The sequence below is a fragment of the Gavialis gangeticus genome, unplaced genomic scaffold (assembly GCF_001723915.1).
Source record: "Gavialis gangeticus isolate Ggan-Ray unplaced genomic scaffold, GavGan_comp1, whole genome shotgun sequence".
Taxonomy (NCBI): Eukaryota; Metazoa; Chordata; order Crocodylia; family Gavialidae; genus Gavialis; species Gavialis gangeticus.
In genome coordinates, this window is record NW_017729029.1 from 51,752,043 (window position 1) to 51,769,478 (window position 17,436).

General features: G+C 38.0%; 1 protein-coding gene across 2 annotated transcripts in view; it reads left to right on the forward strand.

Annotated features, from left to right (window-relative positions):
- The window catches only part of THOC2 (THO complex 2), an 83,477-nt gene that overhangs the window by 28,681 nt on the left and 37,360 nt on the right, over positions 1–17,436 (forward strand). For both annotated transcript variants that reach the window (XM_019521575.1, XM_019521576.1), the window contains exons 11-15: positions 1,256–1,428; positions 3,888–4,083; positions 14,283–14,324; positions 15,993–16,123; positions 16,242–16,343. In XM_019521575.1, the coding sequence (XP_019377120.1) occupies positions 1,256–1,428; positions 3,888–4,083; positions 14,283–14,324; positions 15,993–16,123; positions 16,242–16,343 (644 nt within the window). The remainder of the gene's footprint in view (positions 1–1,255; positions 1,429–3,887; positions 4,084–14,282; positions 14,325–15,992; positions 16,124–16,241; positions 16,344–17,436) is intronic.

Consider the following 17,436-nt stretch of genomic DNA (forward strand, 5'->3'; position numbering starts at 1 on the left):
TCCTCTGACCCCATTCTGCTGGCAGAGGATGTGTAGTGCACTTGATCAGAGGATGATCAGTCCACTCAGAGACAGTGTTACAGTGACACCATTTTATGCTTTAACTTGCGTGTATGTGCCAATGGGTGGGAATGTATTTACTACAAAATGTATTCTCCTAATAGTAGGTGATATGCAGTTTACCTAAAATCAGGTATACTTTTTTAATAAGTGTCGACTGTGCTTGATCCTGTTTGGGTCAGGAAACGAGTTTACTAGCACTATAAAAGGATATGTACAGTGTACAAAGGACAGCCCTTGCTGTCAAACTAGGCATGTTGACGAGGTGCTGTTAATATTTTGAGTTATAACATGTGAAACTGTATTGATAGTCCTTTTGGTTATCTGATGCACATTTTTCATCTTGCTACATGATTATAATATTAAAACATTAATTGGACTTTCCATTCATGTATAAATTCACTTTGAAGTTTCTATCCTATATGCGAGGGTATACACATGTATACACTTTTAAAAAGTCCTGTACATTTCCAACATATTAAAGCATTATAAGATCTCCAAAGTCACAAAAACACAGAACTTGATTCTGAACTCTTACTTGCCACCATTTCCCTTTCAGCCCTTGCCAAATTGCCTACATTGCAAAATAGCGTATTGAGAACTAAAGTTTTACTTGTCGTAGATTTTAAATTTTAATATATTATTTCTTTAAAATGGGTGCTCGTATAAAAAGCTTTTGTATATAGCAATATAGGAGATGCAGGTTTCATCCTCTATTGAAAGGGAAACATTCTTAAATTTAGCCTCTGGCTTGGAAAATGGATTCTTGGCCTTGTCTTTTAGAAGACAACTTGGCATACATAGTAAAATCTAATTAAGGTATAGATTTTTCACGCTTTCAGTGATAGTTGTACATTGTACCTAATTTGTACAGCACCTAATGTTGGTAGCTTGATATTATACTTCTGTGGAATTGCAAATATATTCCTTCAAGAAGAAGCATGGAGTTAATTTTTGGATTGAATTACTGTATTGTTGAAGAGGTGTTGTCATATTTTACAAACATGTAACTGATTTTTTTTGTGGGGTTGTAAAATATAATAAATATAGGTGCTATAAAAATCAGTTAAATTGTGCAGGAAACTAACTCTGCTATCTTGTAGTAGATTACAGCTATTTTGCTGTTCAAGAGGAAATAAACTGAAAGGTGCGCTACATTTTTTCATTCTGATTATTTGTTTGCTGTCTTTTTCAGCCACCCGACAACCAGAAACTTGGCTTATTGGAAGCTTTATTAAAAATTGGCGACTGGCAGCATGCACAGAGTATTATGGATCAGATGCCTCCATTTTATGCCACTTCACACAAATCTATTGCCATTGCCCTCTGCCAGCTTGTACATGTGACCATTGAACCTCTGTACCGGAGGTAAGGTAGACAAAAGCACCGTATTACCAGAATTTGAGAAGCTGTATAGGAGAATGCATTAATCACATTTACGGAGTCCACACTGATAAATATTCATATTACTTATGAGGACAAGAATGAAACACAGTGTGCTTTTTGGGTGGAGAAGTTGAACTCATGGGCAAATGCAAAACAGTTCCCTAAAGTGAATTTGCTTCTCCTTACATAAATGACAAATCATTGGGTTTTGTGTGCGAGGAGGAGAGAAAAGAAGGGAAATTAATTACTAAACTCACCATTCAGGCTGGATGTATCACTCCCAACACAAGCATTCTAATAGTACTGCAACTTCTGAGTTTGAATAGTGCCTCTGTACCTCCTCCAGTAGGTGAGGATTCTTCTTCCTCCATTTCTTTTAGAATTCAAGATGGGCTTTTGCCCTCATAAAATCTGTGGTTGGCTTTTGCTGCCAGACAAAAAGTGTGTGAGTAGTAATATAGATGAAGTTGTTTGATCTGCTTTCCTTAATAATAGTAGAGCTCATTTAGAATACTGGTTTAGAGTAGAGTTTTCAGTGTATCAGTTTAAAGAGAGAAGGAAAAACCTAATTAATTGCTTTGTCAGCACACCAGTTTGTAAGAGGTGTTTGGGCAGAAAACAGTTTTTTCTTATTGATATTCACTTAATTTTGCCCCTATATGCAAAAGTACAACACCTGTTAGCTAGTACATTTTACACTTACATTCATCTAAGGCAGATTTGATTCATATTACCTATAACCAAAGAACAACTGTTAGAACATAGCCTACTCCACAGTCCGTTGCTAGTGGACCCAGTCTCTGTGCTTCACCACCGTCAAGTTCACTAGATTTGGGTCCAAGGCATGTACTATTTTCAGACCTTTTGTCCAGACACTGCCTTGGGAAATGGGATTGCAGAACGTGTCTGCCTTGGGCACCCAAACTAATGCCTCAGAGACCCCTGCTTAGTTAAACAAGCTATCCCAGATTTTCACCTACCTTTGGGCACTTTGACTCCTACTTTAATCTGTTCTGGGATAGTGTGACAAGAAAACAGGACCATGGTCCTTTATCTTAAAAAGAAATTAGAGAATTACAGATATTTACAAAACACTGTAAGAAACCTTGAGTTCCTTAACTTGATTTACCCAGTCATGTTTAGCATTTTAGGTTTTCTCTTCCCTATTGCATTTGGTAATAGATCAGTGGTTCCCCTAGCCCAGAGGTTCCTAAACTTTTTCTTATAGTGTTCCTTCTTATTGTGTACCCCCTTCCAGATTTACCAGCTGCCTGCATACCCCTACCAGCATACATTTTATATGTTAACCCCTTAAATATCAATTATTACAATGAAAATTAAATCTATCATTACAGAATTTCTCCTCTGTACCCCTTTGAGCTGTGTTGCATACCCTCAGGGGAAAGGGGAAGTTTGGGGGATACCACAGTTTGGGGGAACCTCTGTCCTAGCCCTTATGGAGAAGAATATCTAACTCCTTTTTTTACCTGAATTCCATTGGCATTCTTTTTTGCTCATCACCACTGCCTGAGTACCTGAGCTGAGAGGCCAGGGTGTTCCTTGGGGATGGGCTGATAAAATCATTGGGTTGGAACAGACTTCAAGGGTCATCTGGTCCAGCCTCCTTCATGAATGCAGGAAGTGACAATTCAGTGACATGTCAGTCATATATTTTGCTTTACTGCCTTATCAAAGATCACCCTACATTTTTTTGAGAAAGGTAAATGACTGACATCCTATAGCCTTACCCTGGGCAAGGTTAATTACATGTTCAGTGTATCACGTTTTGACTTGGAATTATCTTGTTCTGCCACCATGCCAATATTAATTATTTTATATTTTCTGGTTTTATTTTAATACTTCTTGGAAGGTACAGCCCATTAGTATATTATAATGACTTCATGCAGCAGGTTTAGACAGAAAAGTTACATGCTAAATAGGAGTTCCATGCAAATACTAAATCTTTGCCTTTGATTATCTTAAGTCATTAATGTTATCTGTGTCTGTTCTATTAAAACAAGCGTTACATTTAAGAGTTAAAAGGTCAAGTTTTATTAAAGGTAGAGGATACTTCAATTAGTGTGCATTTAGATTTACTTTAAGATGGATATTAAGGTATGTTTTTATTTCATCAGGTTTAAAAAGGAGCTTTTTCTAAGGTAGTTTGCATCTGTCTTAGTGGTGCGTGTTCATTTTTTTTTTTCCCCTTTCATGGCATAGCAGAATCCACGTGCCAAGAGGATTGACTTCAGTGGGATCAGGATTTCGTCTTGGGTATTAGTCCAGTAGGAATCTAATATACTGCACTGCATTGTAATTCTGTTGAGGAATAGAAGCTACATTATGTAAACAACTTAATGTAAGATAGATGATTGTGTTTTGCCACTTGTACCATCATGAGAGAGTCTTGTTCTATAAAATATCAAAATTTGTGCTTTCAGAGTTGGAGTACCTAAAGGGGCTAAAGGGTCACCAATTTCCTCTTTGCCAAACAAGAGAGCACCAAAACAAGCAGAAAGCTTTGAAGACTTGAGGAAGGAAGTGTTCAACATGCTTTGTTATCTTGGTCCTCATCTTTCCCATGATCCCATTCTTTTTGCAAAAGTGGTACGCTTGGGAAAAGCATTTATGAAAGAGGTTGGTAATATGTACAGCAACTTGTCTAAACTTTAAACCAGCCTGTTCCCAAATTGTTTGTGTTGTGTGTTCATATGCAGAAACAGGACAATGAATCCAAACCACTTAAAAAAGAGAGAGAGAGAGATTCTTTACATCTTCCAAATGAGTTTTCATCTTTAATTTTTAGGATCTATAAAGATGTGCTTTTCTGGTAAAAGTAAATAGTTTCATTGATATTAGGGGCTGGAAGGGACTTTACAGATCATTGGGTCCATTCCCCCCTGCACTTATAGTTTGGTGTCATCCACAAACTTTTCCAGTTCACATTTTATGAAAGATCATGCCAAATGCATGTATGCCAAGCTATACAATCAAGCTGATGCCTGGTTCCTCACTCCAGCCCTTCACATCTCCCCACCAGCTGACCTAATTTGGAACATTCTTGCAATGTTATCCTTTCTATGAGTAGATTTTAATGAAAATGCATTATAAAATTCCAGTGAAGTTCTTGCATTGGAAAAGCTACTGAGGGCAAATGTTAGCACTCTGATACAGTTCCAGTTTTATTTTTGTTTTTTCTTTATACTCTATCTGTTGGGTATCTTAATGAACAGGGGCTAGTGTAGCTCTTTATATCTCCTCCTTTGAAAGTAATACAGGTTTCCCCTATTCTCCCAGTTGAAGTGCTGCTGTTTTCTAGCTGTGCTCCCTCTGCTGGTCTCATGGTGCTGACTTGCTTTCATAGTATACCTATCTGTTTCTGACTTCTAGAGTAAAAGAGTGGGATTTAAATCAAAATGTGTTGCATGTTATCACTGAGACCAGATATTATGCTATCACCACTGACTTTAGAGCGAAGGATATAGTTTACTGTTATCAGAATTCCCATTGGGAATATCTAGGTTTTCTGTAACCACGGATTTAAATACTGAATATGTAACAAAATACCTTTTGGTCACATACTTGAATTGAGGATTATGCAGTTCACTGTATATTTCTAGCTGATCTGGTTTTAGATCAGTTACTCCCCTAACAAGGAACCAAGTTTTATTTTGGTGTCCTGAATCATCAGCTTCCCTTTCACCTCTCATTTGTTGCCAGATACTTTAAAACAACTAGACATTATATAGTCACCGGAGTGAGAATTTCAGCATGTGAACATGGAGCGTTTTCTATGCCCTCTTTTCTGTGTGTAGCAATCCTGTTTACTTGGGCAAAAAGCATCATTTAAATAGCTTACATACTGCACGGCCGTATTTTCATACATACTATGCACCCCTAAATAAGATGCCTTGTTTTTGGAAGGAAGAGGGCACGTCTACATGAGACATTTACTGCAGAGCTGCCTAATTAGCTGTGCAGTAAACGTCTCATGTCTACACATGTGGCCCTATTAGGCCACAGGAAACTAATTAACTCTGCTGCAGAATTGTTTTTAGTGCACAGTAGCATACGTGTAGATGCTGATGGCTGGCTGTGGCACAAGGGTGATTCAGTGTGGTGGCTGCCTGCTGGCTAGCTCTGAAACTCCTTTGTGTCCCAGCCAGCCCCTCTGCAGCATGTTGAGCCAGGTCTGAGTAGCCGTAGCCTGGCAGGCTGACCCCTCCCCGGGCTCCCTGTCAGCCAAGGTACTCTGACCCAGCTCAGCGTGCTGTGGTCCCAGGCGTATGTTAAGTGGCATGCATGGGAGCAGTAAACACCAGTGCAGTATTTCTGCAGTTTATTGTCATGTGCTAATAGGAAGTGTAGATGTGCCCAGAACGTAGAAAAGAAATTTCCAGTGTTGTGGCCCCAAAGCTGGCTTTTTCTTGAAGACGCTGTACTACAAGATGGCTGCCAGCTTCTCTGTCCTTGCCAGAAAGCAAGAGAGAGTGAGGTTTAGTGTGAACCCTTTCACAGCCCTCTTTCATGTTGGCACCGGTTTTATCCCATTACAAAAGTAGGGAGGCTATGCAGTATCACCTCAATACTATGTCACCAATACCCTTGAAAGAGTTAACCCTGCCCTTTTCCTGCTTCCCAGCTGGTGGCCATCTTGTAGAACAGTGTCTTTATCCTCCTGTGCCTCTGTGCAGTTAGGTTCTGGCAAGGAAAATTGTCTTCACCACTTAATATGTGCTCTCCAGTTTTGGAGAGCTGATTTCGGTGTGTATGTAAATGCAAGTAAATATAGTATTTAGAGAAGGTTTAATCACGTTTTCAGAGATTTAGAGATGTTTCTTATATATTTTTATGTATAAAATATTTCTCAAAAAAGTCTAAATACTTTCTGAGAAATGCACAACCCGTGATGTTTTATAGCAAAATATGAATAGCTCAGTAATTCCTACACAGCAGTATTGTGCCCCACTAATGCACTTTAAATATAGGATACTACTTGGAAAACCATGCTTTTTATTTATGGAGACATCTTTTCACTTGAGTTCAATGTGGGCTCTTTTTGTACAAAATTATTGATGTTTTTTGCCATCAGAACTTAACATATATGGTTCAGTTAATGAATCCAGCGTCTCTTATGTAGCTCTGCTGTGAAAACAGGAGTGAAGTAGAGTAAAACCTTTTACCCGCTATTTAACTGGCAGCACAGAGGTGTGTTGCAAGTAGCTGCGTGGCTGGCTACTAGCCTCTCATATTTTGGGTTCATCCCTGGCTTAGTGCACTGTTAAGCTTAGAAAAGACACAGTGGACACATCTGTACATGAAATGAATGTGGAACAATAAACTCTGGCACTCATCACACTGGAGTTTATTGCTCCCAGGAGCTGTCTCTTTATGTGTGCTTGAGATTGCAGCATGTTGAGCTGGGTTGGAGCATCCCTTGCTAGCAGGGAGCCTGGGGGTCAGCATGTCAGTCCAGGGCTTCTCTGACATGGCTCACTGTGCTGTGGAGGGGCCAGCTGGGCACTAGGGCACTCCATTGCGGGGCTAGCTGGAAGGCAGTCCCTCACTGATGCACCCTTATGCCCCAGCCAGCAGGGTCTGTGTCTGCATGTGCCTTGCTGCGCACTAAAAAACACTGCCACAGGATTGTACTTGTATTTATAAGTATCAACCTGTGGCAAAGAGAGTTAGTTTCCTTTGGCCTAATAGTGCCATGCATGTAGTCTTTAGAGTTTACTGTGGAGCTAATTGGGCAGCTGTGCAGTAAATGTTTTGTGTAGATGCTCCCAGTGAGTGTAACCTAGAGCAGTGGTCTCCAAACTTTTTTGATCGCGCACCCCTATCAGTAAAACATTTTTGAGCACGCACCCCCAATCTAGATCTGATCTAGATTGCCTTTAATCACTGACACCTGGCTGATCACACCAGAGGGTAGTGCTTAGTGGTTGCATCTCTTATATTGCTCTTATACATCGAATAAGTGCAGAAACCAGTCGGATTCCAGTGGTCACATAAGAAAACCAGTCACCACAGATATGCATGTAGGTGTACTGTATTTCACTACTTGGGTACATGTATGAGTTAGTTCTCCCCTTTTATTTTTGCTTCTCCCTTCAAACTCCCATATGCTCCTGGAAGGTGTTGCTTGACTTAACATCTTCAGTTGTGATCTGAAAGGGCCTTGAAACTCCTTGCCAATCATATTTTTGGCAGCCCAGCCAAAGCTAGTACCGCTGTCTAGAAAAGGGAGTGAAAGGGAGGAAAACTTGATTGGAAGCTGAGGCCTCATTAAACTAAGAAAAAGCAGGGCTCAAGGAAGAGGGGAGCCTGCTAGAACCTGAGGCCCTGTTGAACTAAGGTTTTGCTGAAGCCTTAGCACAGGGTGGCCAACCTGCAGCTCTTCAAAAGTTCTCTCTGCCTAAACCATCCCAGACAACCGCTTGTTTTACCTGCACTTAAATGACTATGATAGAGATTCTACAACCTCTCTAGGCAATTTGTTCCAGTATGTAATCACCCTTGTTGCAGTTAAACGTGTAGATACTTTTACAGCATCACTTTTCTGAATAACACGAGTCTTAAAGTAGCATTATATAATATCTGCTACAATAATATTATAGTAGTGGAGCAGATTAATGAGCTGTAAAATTTAAGATTAATGTCGATTTGCCAAAGAAGTTGTTATACTGGGGGAAGAATCATATCTTCCTGAGTGGTAAACTTTTTTGCAACAGGTTCTGAACTTGTTCTTAAAGGGTCAGTGAAGACAGTATGTGGAAAAAAAGCAAATTGTGCATCTCCATTTTACTTTTAAAACTGGCAGTTAAGAGACGGTAGTTTTTTGGGGTTTGTTTTTTTTAACAGTCAGACTTTTTAAGAAGACTGGTATTAAAACCCACCCCTGCAGACTCCTCCTGGTCCATTCACCCAGAAAAGAAAAAGGTGCATAGTGTTAGTGGATGCAGATATGGGGTAATAATGGATTTCTGGCAGTCAGTCTACATGAACCCCATAAACAGTAGCTTTATGTTAAGTTGATTAGTAATACAAAATAAGTTTGACTTGGTGTGGCTGGCATGTGTTGAAATGGCAGATTTTATTGTTCTGGGATCAGTATTATGAAACATGACTTTCCATTGACCTGCAAAGATATCAGTTGTAGAACCATGGAAACAGTTGCAGTGACATAAATGTTTTTCATCTCAGCATTACTGTATCACTTCATTGTGATGAGAAAAAAATCTCAAAGCACCAGCAAAGGAACAAAGATGAAAATAACAGAGAAATCAGGAAGCCTGGTTCCCTCTCAAAGCTTCAGTGACATCAGGGAATTGGTCAAGTGTTAGATGTCAGAAATCCAGAATTCATCAGAACTTAAAAGTTCTCTTGATAAATCCGATATTCTCTGCTGAAATTGAGCTGTGGAAGCAAAAATAAAACCTAGTAAAATCGTGTCTCATCTACTGGTGTACTGGAGTAACTGAATATGTATGCAACCATAGAAACATACTTGTGTACCCTAAATTGCAACAAGGAAGATTTAGTTTAGTTATAGGGAAAAACTAACTATGAAAGTGGCTGAGCACTGGGACAGAATACCTAGAGAGGCTGTGGACTCTCCATCATTAAGGGGAATATCCTTGCATGAGCTGGAAAAATAGACAAAATGGGGGTGGGGGATTTTTTTTAATGCTGTGTATTATAAGCTGACCATAAGGGTGATATTTAAGACGTTTCTAGCAATGACAATATAAATAACGAAATTGAAACGCAACTATTTTTTTACATGTCAAGATACATGAGATGCTGTAGATGATGCATATAGTTTTAGGTAAAAATGTGATTATAGTAGCTTCTATAAAGTGAGAACTTTATGTAAAGCTTTCAACTATTCTGTTTAAAAATCGATTAATTCTGTTAGTGTGCAGGTTGGTCCTTCCACAACAGTGGTTCTCAACCTTTTTAAGCTTGAGGTACCTCTGGGGAAAATGTCAGCTCTAAGTTTTTGCTTGCTTTTTTTACTTCAGAAAAACAATAGATCAATCCGTCTGTTGCAAAGAACTCAAAAAGGCCACAACAGGTCAGAATTTTTTTTTTTTTAGTGTTCTAGGGCTGCTTGCAGACATGGAGGAAAAACAATCCCAAACAGTGCATTACTTTAAACTGATTGTGCTCCCTGAGCCCACTGCATGCACAAAAGAGGCAGCACGTTAGTTGCACCTGCCTTTCCCAGCATCTGTATAAATTGGGTACTTTAGTGGGGCTTTTTTGGTGATTTTATCTAATAGCTGAGTGAATCAGCTATTAGATAAAAGCATCAAAAAGCCCTGCTGAAGCATGTGATCTATACAGATGCTGCAGAGCCAGGTCAAACTAACATGCTGCTGCTTCTTGTAAAGCATTTCCAGCCCCCTACCCCACCCCCGGCTGTCAGTGCCCTAGATTTTAGGGGTGTGCGAAAGGGGCTGAATTTGATTTAAGCTTTGGATTTAGCCCGAATCAGGGACAGTGATTTGATTCATTGATTCGGATCATTGTCCCTGATTTCCGATTCGGCCGAATCCAAAACTTAAGATTCAGTGCTGATTCGGAGAAGCAGCGATTCAGCCATAGACACAGCTTTAAATGTTTTTTCTACCGACCTCGAGGTACCAGGCATAGCCTGTGAATTCTGCGATGGTGGGGTAGATGGGGAGCGTCCCACAGGAGCACAGGGGCACCCTCTGCGTGCTTGGCAGCAAACCAAGAAGTACTTCTGGTCCACTTCTGGGTCCACCACTGAGCGCGCAGGGCCCCTCCCATGCCCCCTCTCCCCCCCCTCCGGCTTGGCCATCGGCTGTGCGGGGACCCCGGATGCCCCCAGACCAAGGAGGAGGCACCAGTCGCCGGCGGGGGGGGGCATGAGGGGACCCCTCGTGCGCTCCATGGCGCACCCTGAAGTGGACCAGAAGTGCTTCTAGTCCACTTCTGGGTCTGCTGCTAAGCGTGCTGGGGACCCCCCCGCACTCCTGTGGGACACTCCATCCATCCCACCATCTCAGCATTCATGAGCCGCCTGATACCTTGAGGTATGTAAAAAAAACAAAACAAAAACAAAAAACAAAAAAACAAACAAAAACAAACAAACAAACAAAAAAACCCATTTAAAGCTGTGTCTATATCCAAATCATCAAGTCTTTCCAAATCTCTCTGAATCAATTTGGAGTGTTCCGATTTGATTCAGAAAAATTAAAGGGTCTCCTGATTCGCTTCGGAGATTCGGCCACCGAATCGAATCAGCGACTGAAACTTTGCACAGCCCTACTAGATTTCTATTTGAAATCTCTCTGTCTTGTGATTTATGTTCCCACTCAAGACACACTAGGATGCGGGGTCGTTCTGAGAAGCACTGTTCTCAGTCATAAGGTATATGGATTTGGATTCAATATAGCAGCATTATTGGATGTCAGTCTTTTTTTTTTTCTTCTTGGAGCACACAACATTCATGTAATACCTGTCACAAATTATGAAAAGGTATACCTAGGGTAATGTCTGCTGTGATTGTATTCTCTGGGTGCTGTTCAGAATCATGCTCTGCTTCAGGCCTTTTATTTCACAGTTTCATAATTTTTAGGGGCTGGAAGGGACCTTTAGAAAACATTGTCAGATTATTCACATTTTGTCTTCTGGGTCTCCTCACCTCCTTCTTCCAATTGCCTTCAGCTTGTTTTTGGTAGTTTCAATGGGTTGGGTTTTTGTTTGTTTGTTTGTCTGTTTTTCCACTGATCCCTCAAAGATTTTGTGCAGTCTTGGCTGCTGTTAGTGAATACCTATTTTTCTTAGTAATCCAAGGTGCTAGTCTGGACAGTAGGATAATGCCCTGTCAGACAAATCAAGCAAAACTATAATGCCAGCCTCTTATAAAAGGAATTCTGCAGGTATTGTATTACTTATGAGCTACTAAACAGATGCATTGCAATCATGAGGTACTTATTAGATATCATTTCACTTAAGTTTAGACAGAAAATGAAGGAAGTGCCAACTCTGTTTTAATGAACGTGCACATAACCATATAATTTCATTCTTAGCAAAACAGAATGATAGTCTTGTATAGTAAATTCCATGTAATCAGAGACTTGTCTTCTACACTGTTCATATTAGTTCTGATAATTACAAATTATGGAGCTGTTCATCACTTAGAGCCTTGCATTTGTAAATTTGGATTTAGAATTTAATATTATGTATATATGATTCAGGTAAACATAACCTATGCTGTCCAAGACTTGGTGCTGAATTAATCTCTGTGTAATTGAAAGATAAAATACTAAATTGTCTTCAGAAATATGGTGATATAGCATTGTTGGGCTTTTCCTTTTCATTTTTTTCTTGTAGTCAACTTTAAAAATTGGCATTGTTGATAGATAACATAACTTAAGCAAGCAAGCTTTTTAACTGGGTAGTTTAAACAATACCTGCTTATTCTGTTGGTTCATTTGTTTGAAGAGGCTAATCATTATTCTTGAAAAGATTGCTGGAAGGGGGGTGGATTTTAAAAATGTAAGACTAGTATATTTCTGTCTAAGATCTGCACTTTTGTTAAATACTTTGACCTTCCTGGAAAATTCAGTATTTGAAACTTGCAAATATAATAGCTGGTTGCATAATGTTTATGACAAGGATGAGCAACATTATAGCTGTTTGCTTTAGGTGGGAACTGCGAAGAAACTCGGCAGTGATGACAGAATGGTAAAGGTAACAAAGGGAAACTTTATTTTTAATGTAGTACTTTCATCAGCATGTTTATACCAACAGCTGTAGTTATGAAATTTATATTTAACACATATTGATAACCCATGGTGGTGGTTTGACTGCCAGCTGATTAACTGTACTGTAGTTTATAAAATCAAGCTTCTAATATTGTACTCCAGCTTTGGTGTTCATATGTTAACTGTAAAATTTTAAGTACTTCGAGGTGTGTTAATATAATACACATTCCAGGTGAGTGGGGCAGAAGAAAAGGAAATTTGATAATGAGGGCTAAAATGCTTGACTAGCTATTAAGTCCACTTTATTTTTTAGCTGTAATTTGTGTTGCTTTAGGTAGACTGCATAATTTGAATGTTAGCTGTGTTGCATCTCCTTCCAGTAAGGCAGTTAAGTTTATTGTGTAGTATCGGGACATTTACATTTTTTTTCTTTTAGTCAGTGTATACCATTAATCAAAAATGATGCACAGTTCAGTTATTCTAATAGGTACTTTATTCCATATGAGGCAGGATAGAGATGCACCTTGTGGATCTCTGATTTAGTTAGCCTATAAGCCTTTTTGAGGCTGGGCTGACTTTATCAGATGCTACACATGCACCTCGGATTTAATTAGTGTGTAATGGCATCTCTACCCTGCCTTCTGCTTGACACCAGACTAACACAGTTAATTACCTCTCTCCACTTTATTCCATATATACACATATATATATATATATGTATATTTAGATTTTTGAAAAAACCTACTTGCTGCTATTTTCTGGTGGCTCTTGTTGATTTTTCTTTTTGACTGTGAAAACAAATAAATAATTAAAATAAAATATGGAAATCTCACAGTAACTTCTATAGCCTAAAAAACTGATAGGGACTGAAATTAATCTTTAAAAAAAGCTAGCATATATGCTAACTATATAAAAGAGGTTTTTTTCTATTTATTAACATAATGATTCTTTTGTAAACTCCTAAATAATGTACTTTGTTGTTTACCATGCCAGAAAATTTAAACCTGTGATATAGTAGAATTCAGCATGTTTTCCATATTAGGTGTTTTGCAGTGTAAAGTGGAAGACAGGAGGCATACTTCACGCAGTTTTCAAATTAGTGCAGTCTTAAACTTGACAGTCATTGTCAATCTGAAGATCTTTGACTTTCTTCTCATATGAAAGTCTTGTAAAGTTTAAGATGCTGATGCTCAGTTTTGGATGATCTTACTCTTTTGGAAAAATAAAAGAACCCAAACCCAGCCCTTTGCATCAACAAACGCACTCATTGATGTGCATGCAGCTTTAATTAACATTAGTGTGAATAACCCAATCCACTGTGTTTTGCTTTTAAAAAAATGCACCAGAAATGGTGATGCACAAATGTTTGCATACAACACTGGCATTTGATTTTTGACTGTTAGCATGTTCCTAAACAAGTGAGCTGAACATTCATTCAGTGAATATATTAATTCCTAGCAAAATGTATAGTGTTGAAAAGAATGAGTTGATTTTGGTGACAGTTGCTGAATTTGACTTAACTTTTAAAAGATTAGAGGTAATGGTAGATGGGAAGTACCTTTGCCACTGTGAAGTCCGTGGAGTTCTGCCATTGACTCTAAAGTAGGTTATTAATTGGACTTCAGTTTAATAAAACAAGTATATAGCATTAATTTTTAGCATTAGGTGATCCTGAATGTTTAGTAGTTTTGAAAGTCTGGTTTCATTTTTAGTTTTAATAATTACAGTATTTGTGCATTTCAACATTTTCTATTAAACTCAGTTTTCTTTAGCAGATCCTTATAGCAAAATATTTATATAAGATGCAGAGTGATAGATAACTGACATTTAATTTAGAGTACAGTGAAAATGTGTTAATGATACTCATGTTTGAGTATTAAATGAACTTGTATCAGAAGGTTAAGTTATCTGATACACAGCTATAAAGGGAGGGTTTTAACCATACACACTAGGAAGATTAAGCATTTGTGGGCCTATGTATCTACAGATGTAGATTTTTTTGGAGTGAATTCCATTTGCATTTATACCTAGTCAATAGTAGTAATGTAATAAGGTTTTACAGTTCTAAAATTAATGCTGTTTTCTTTATAGTTTCAGTCTGATGGAAGCAAACAAGAGGATAAAGAGAAAATGGTGAGTTTGGGTTTAGTCCTGAAGAGTCATGTAGTATAAATATCTCTGTTGGAGACGGCCCATACGGTTCTAGGGGTGTCATACAGTTTTTAATATACAACTCTTTAACGATCTCTCTCTCACTGCTCAGTACTTTCAATTTTGTATCGACCAAAGAAAAATCAGTCAGAGGAGACTTTGTACATGTTCCAGGATCTCAGTTTATCTGAGAGATTCTCAATTCTGCTTTCTCTGACTCACGAGGAGAGAACTGTGCAGGAAGAAGCACATCTATCTAATGATGCATTATAGTTAGAGAAAATGTTGCATGTCAATATATTTATCTCATTCTATATGAATTTTGCTTTATTTGTGGATAAAAATTCGGTATACATTGTTAAACTAGTCTCTGCATTACTCTGTTAGAATTACTTTAAAGGAAATACTTTAAAGGAAGATTCTGTGTGTTTAGCATCTGTTAAATCCACACTATGGATTTGTAATCTCATTGGCTGTGGTCTGTATAAAAATAGTCCCTAAGAAGATGTCCATCCTAGTGGACTCTCTTCCTTTCTGATTTTTTGCACGTTCAGATGATTATTTGTAGCTTGGATAGTCTTTCTGTAACAATACTATCTTGGCTGAGATCTGCTTTGTAGCTTTTTGTTTGTTTGTTTTATTTTTTAAGGGAAAAATACAGGAAGATCAAGGAAACAAATTAGAAATAAGAGATATGTTATAGTTGGATGAGCAGTTTCTCTATAATAGAATAATGTAATCCAGGATGATTAATTTGCCGTCAGATTTAATGATTTCCCAGTAACATCTAATTAGTTAAAAACCGCAGGAATTCACCTGCAAAATTTCTGATATTGAAACAGCTCAGTTAGTTATGTATGACATCTATTCCTACTGGATTTTTTGCACAATTTTCTGTCTTCTTGAGGTATTGTGTCAGGAGAAGGATTATGTAACCCTGCCCAAAGAGGAGGGTAAACATGTGTTCCTGATAACTGTTTAGTTTAAAAAAGAAAATCAGCATTTTCTTGAGATTCTGAGGAACTCCACTAGCATTCATGATTCTGCTGTTTCTGACCTCTGAAAATGTCTGAGCTCAAGTTAGAGGAAAGGAGCAGTGTCAAGCTGAGTATCTTTGTCCTCATCCCCTGCAAAAGACCTTTTTGTAGAGGAGAAAATTGTTTTTGTTTCCAGTGCGCTCTCACTGTCTTCATTTCATGTAGGTTCTCTTCTTAGATTCTTTGGGCTATTTCATTTTGTTTGACTTCCTCCATTATTTCCCCAAGCAGTGATATCTCGGGGTTTACCTTATAAAGGCAGAATACCATTCAGTCACGACTGACATCCTGGACAATGAAGCTATTGTTAAGTTAGAGCATGCTAAAAATATCACAGAGTTTATTCTAGGTATCTGCTAATTGTTGGGAAATCTGGCAGTTTGATTTGGTCCCTTGAATATCTAACACACTTTTTTCTGATTTAGAAACACATTTTAGTGTCATCAATGACTCTCTTGATTTAAAAAGGAAGTTACAGCCTTGTTTTGTGGTACCAACCATGATGGTGTTTTAAGAGCTTTATCAAGATAAATAATTTTACTTTGACAACTGTTTCCGGGAGTGTCTCTGATACGCTTGTTGGCTCTTTTTTGTATTTTTTGTTTTGTCTCAGGAGATTTTGTTTAGCTGTTTGTTAAGTATTACCGACCAAGTGTTGCTTCCATCTCTTTCTTTGATGGACTGTAATGCATGCATGTCCGAGGAACTCTGGGGAATGTTCAAAACTTTTCCATACCAGTACCGGTGAGTAGTGTCTGATCAGTTTTTCATTTTACCTGGCATATTGTTGTTTTGTCGTGTTTTTTTAATTTTCAGTGTTAATGAAGAACCTTTTTTCTTTCTCTCGCTCTAACCTTTCAAGGTATCGTCTCTATGGACAATGGAAGAATGAAACATACAACAGCCACCCGCTTTTAGTGAAAGTTAAAGCTCAAACTATAGACAGAGCCAAATATATCATGAAGTAAGTTATGCCAAATTTCTTGATTTTCAGTTTAAAAACAATTAGATTTTTAGGAAGCAATGTTCACCTGTTTCATGTAGGTGTTATATATGATAAATATCACTACAATTAATTCTCAACAAAGGTGCTCCCTTTTAACAAACCAATTGAGTCTTTAAAGCCTTTATGAGCAGGAAAGCACTCTTTAAATTAATGTCTTCTGATTTGACAAAAAAGTTTGTATAAATGATGAATAAAATAATTTGTCATATTAATATGCAACAATAATGTTTTCACTGCTGTCGAGACTGTCTAGTGAAATTATTTAAAATATCCATGGGAGTACATTTCTTTGAACTAAATTGCCTTGCTTAGAAGAGCTTTCTGCTTCATGAAAGATTTTTCTTCGGGTACAATCAATTTTACATAAATTGGGATGCGCTTGATTCCTGGCAAAATCTCAGAAATCCTTCCCTGTAGGCATTTACATTTGTAATAGTTTCTGTTGTATAGCTTTATCCAAATCCATACTTAGAGGGCATCCATTTGTCATCATCCTCAAATGAACATGTATAATTTTGAGGGGTGTACGTTGTAGCCATGTTGATCTAAGGACATAGGCAGACTAGGTTCTTTGAGTAGTACTAAACCGTGGTGCCGTTGCAAGGTTGCTGTACGACAACGTGTAGACAAGCCCATTGTTTCCTAGTGCATGATTGATTGGGGTGTTGAACTCCTTTAAGCACAGAACGTAGGTCTCCTAGGTTGTGCTTACTTGCTTTTTAAATGTTAAAAGAAATCTGTTATAGAACAGGGATTTGACCTAGTAGGTTAGCTTTCAGGCTTCGAGCATAATTGCTTACAAGTTTATGCTAATTTACCTCCAGATTTTGAAAAAAGAAAAGTTTTATTATGATAAAAGATAGAAAGGCAAGAAGTTAAAACAGTACAGAAAAATCAGGAATTTCAGCTTAAATATAGTTAGAATATGAAGGACATAAATGAATAACTATTTTTCTGTATAAGCTAGTGTATTCAGGTAGCATTAACTCAGAAAGCAGACTTTCTATATGCACTGTTAATTGAATAATAGAAAATTACAACATAATTCTTT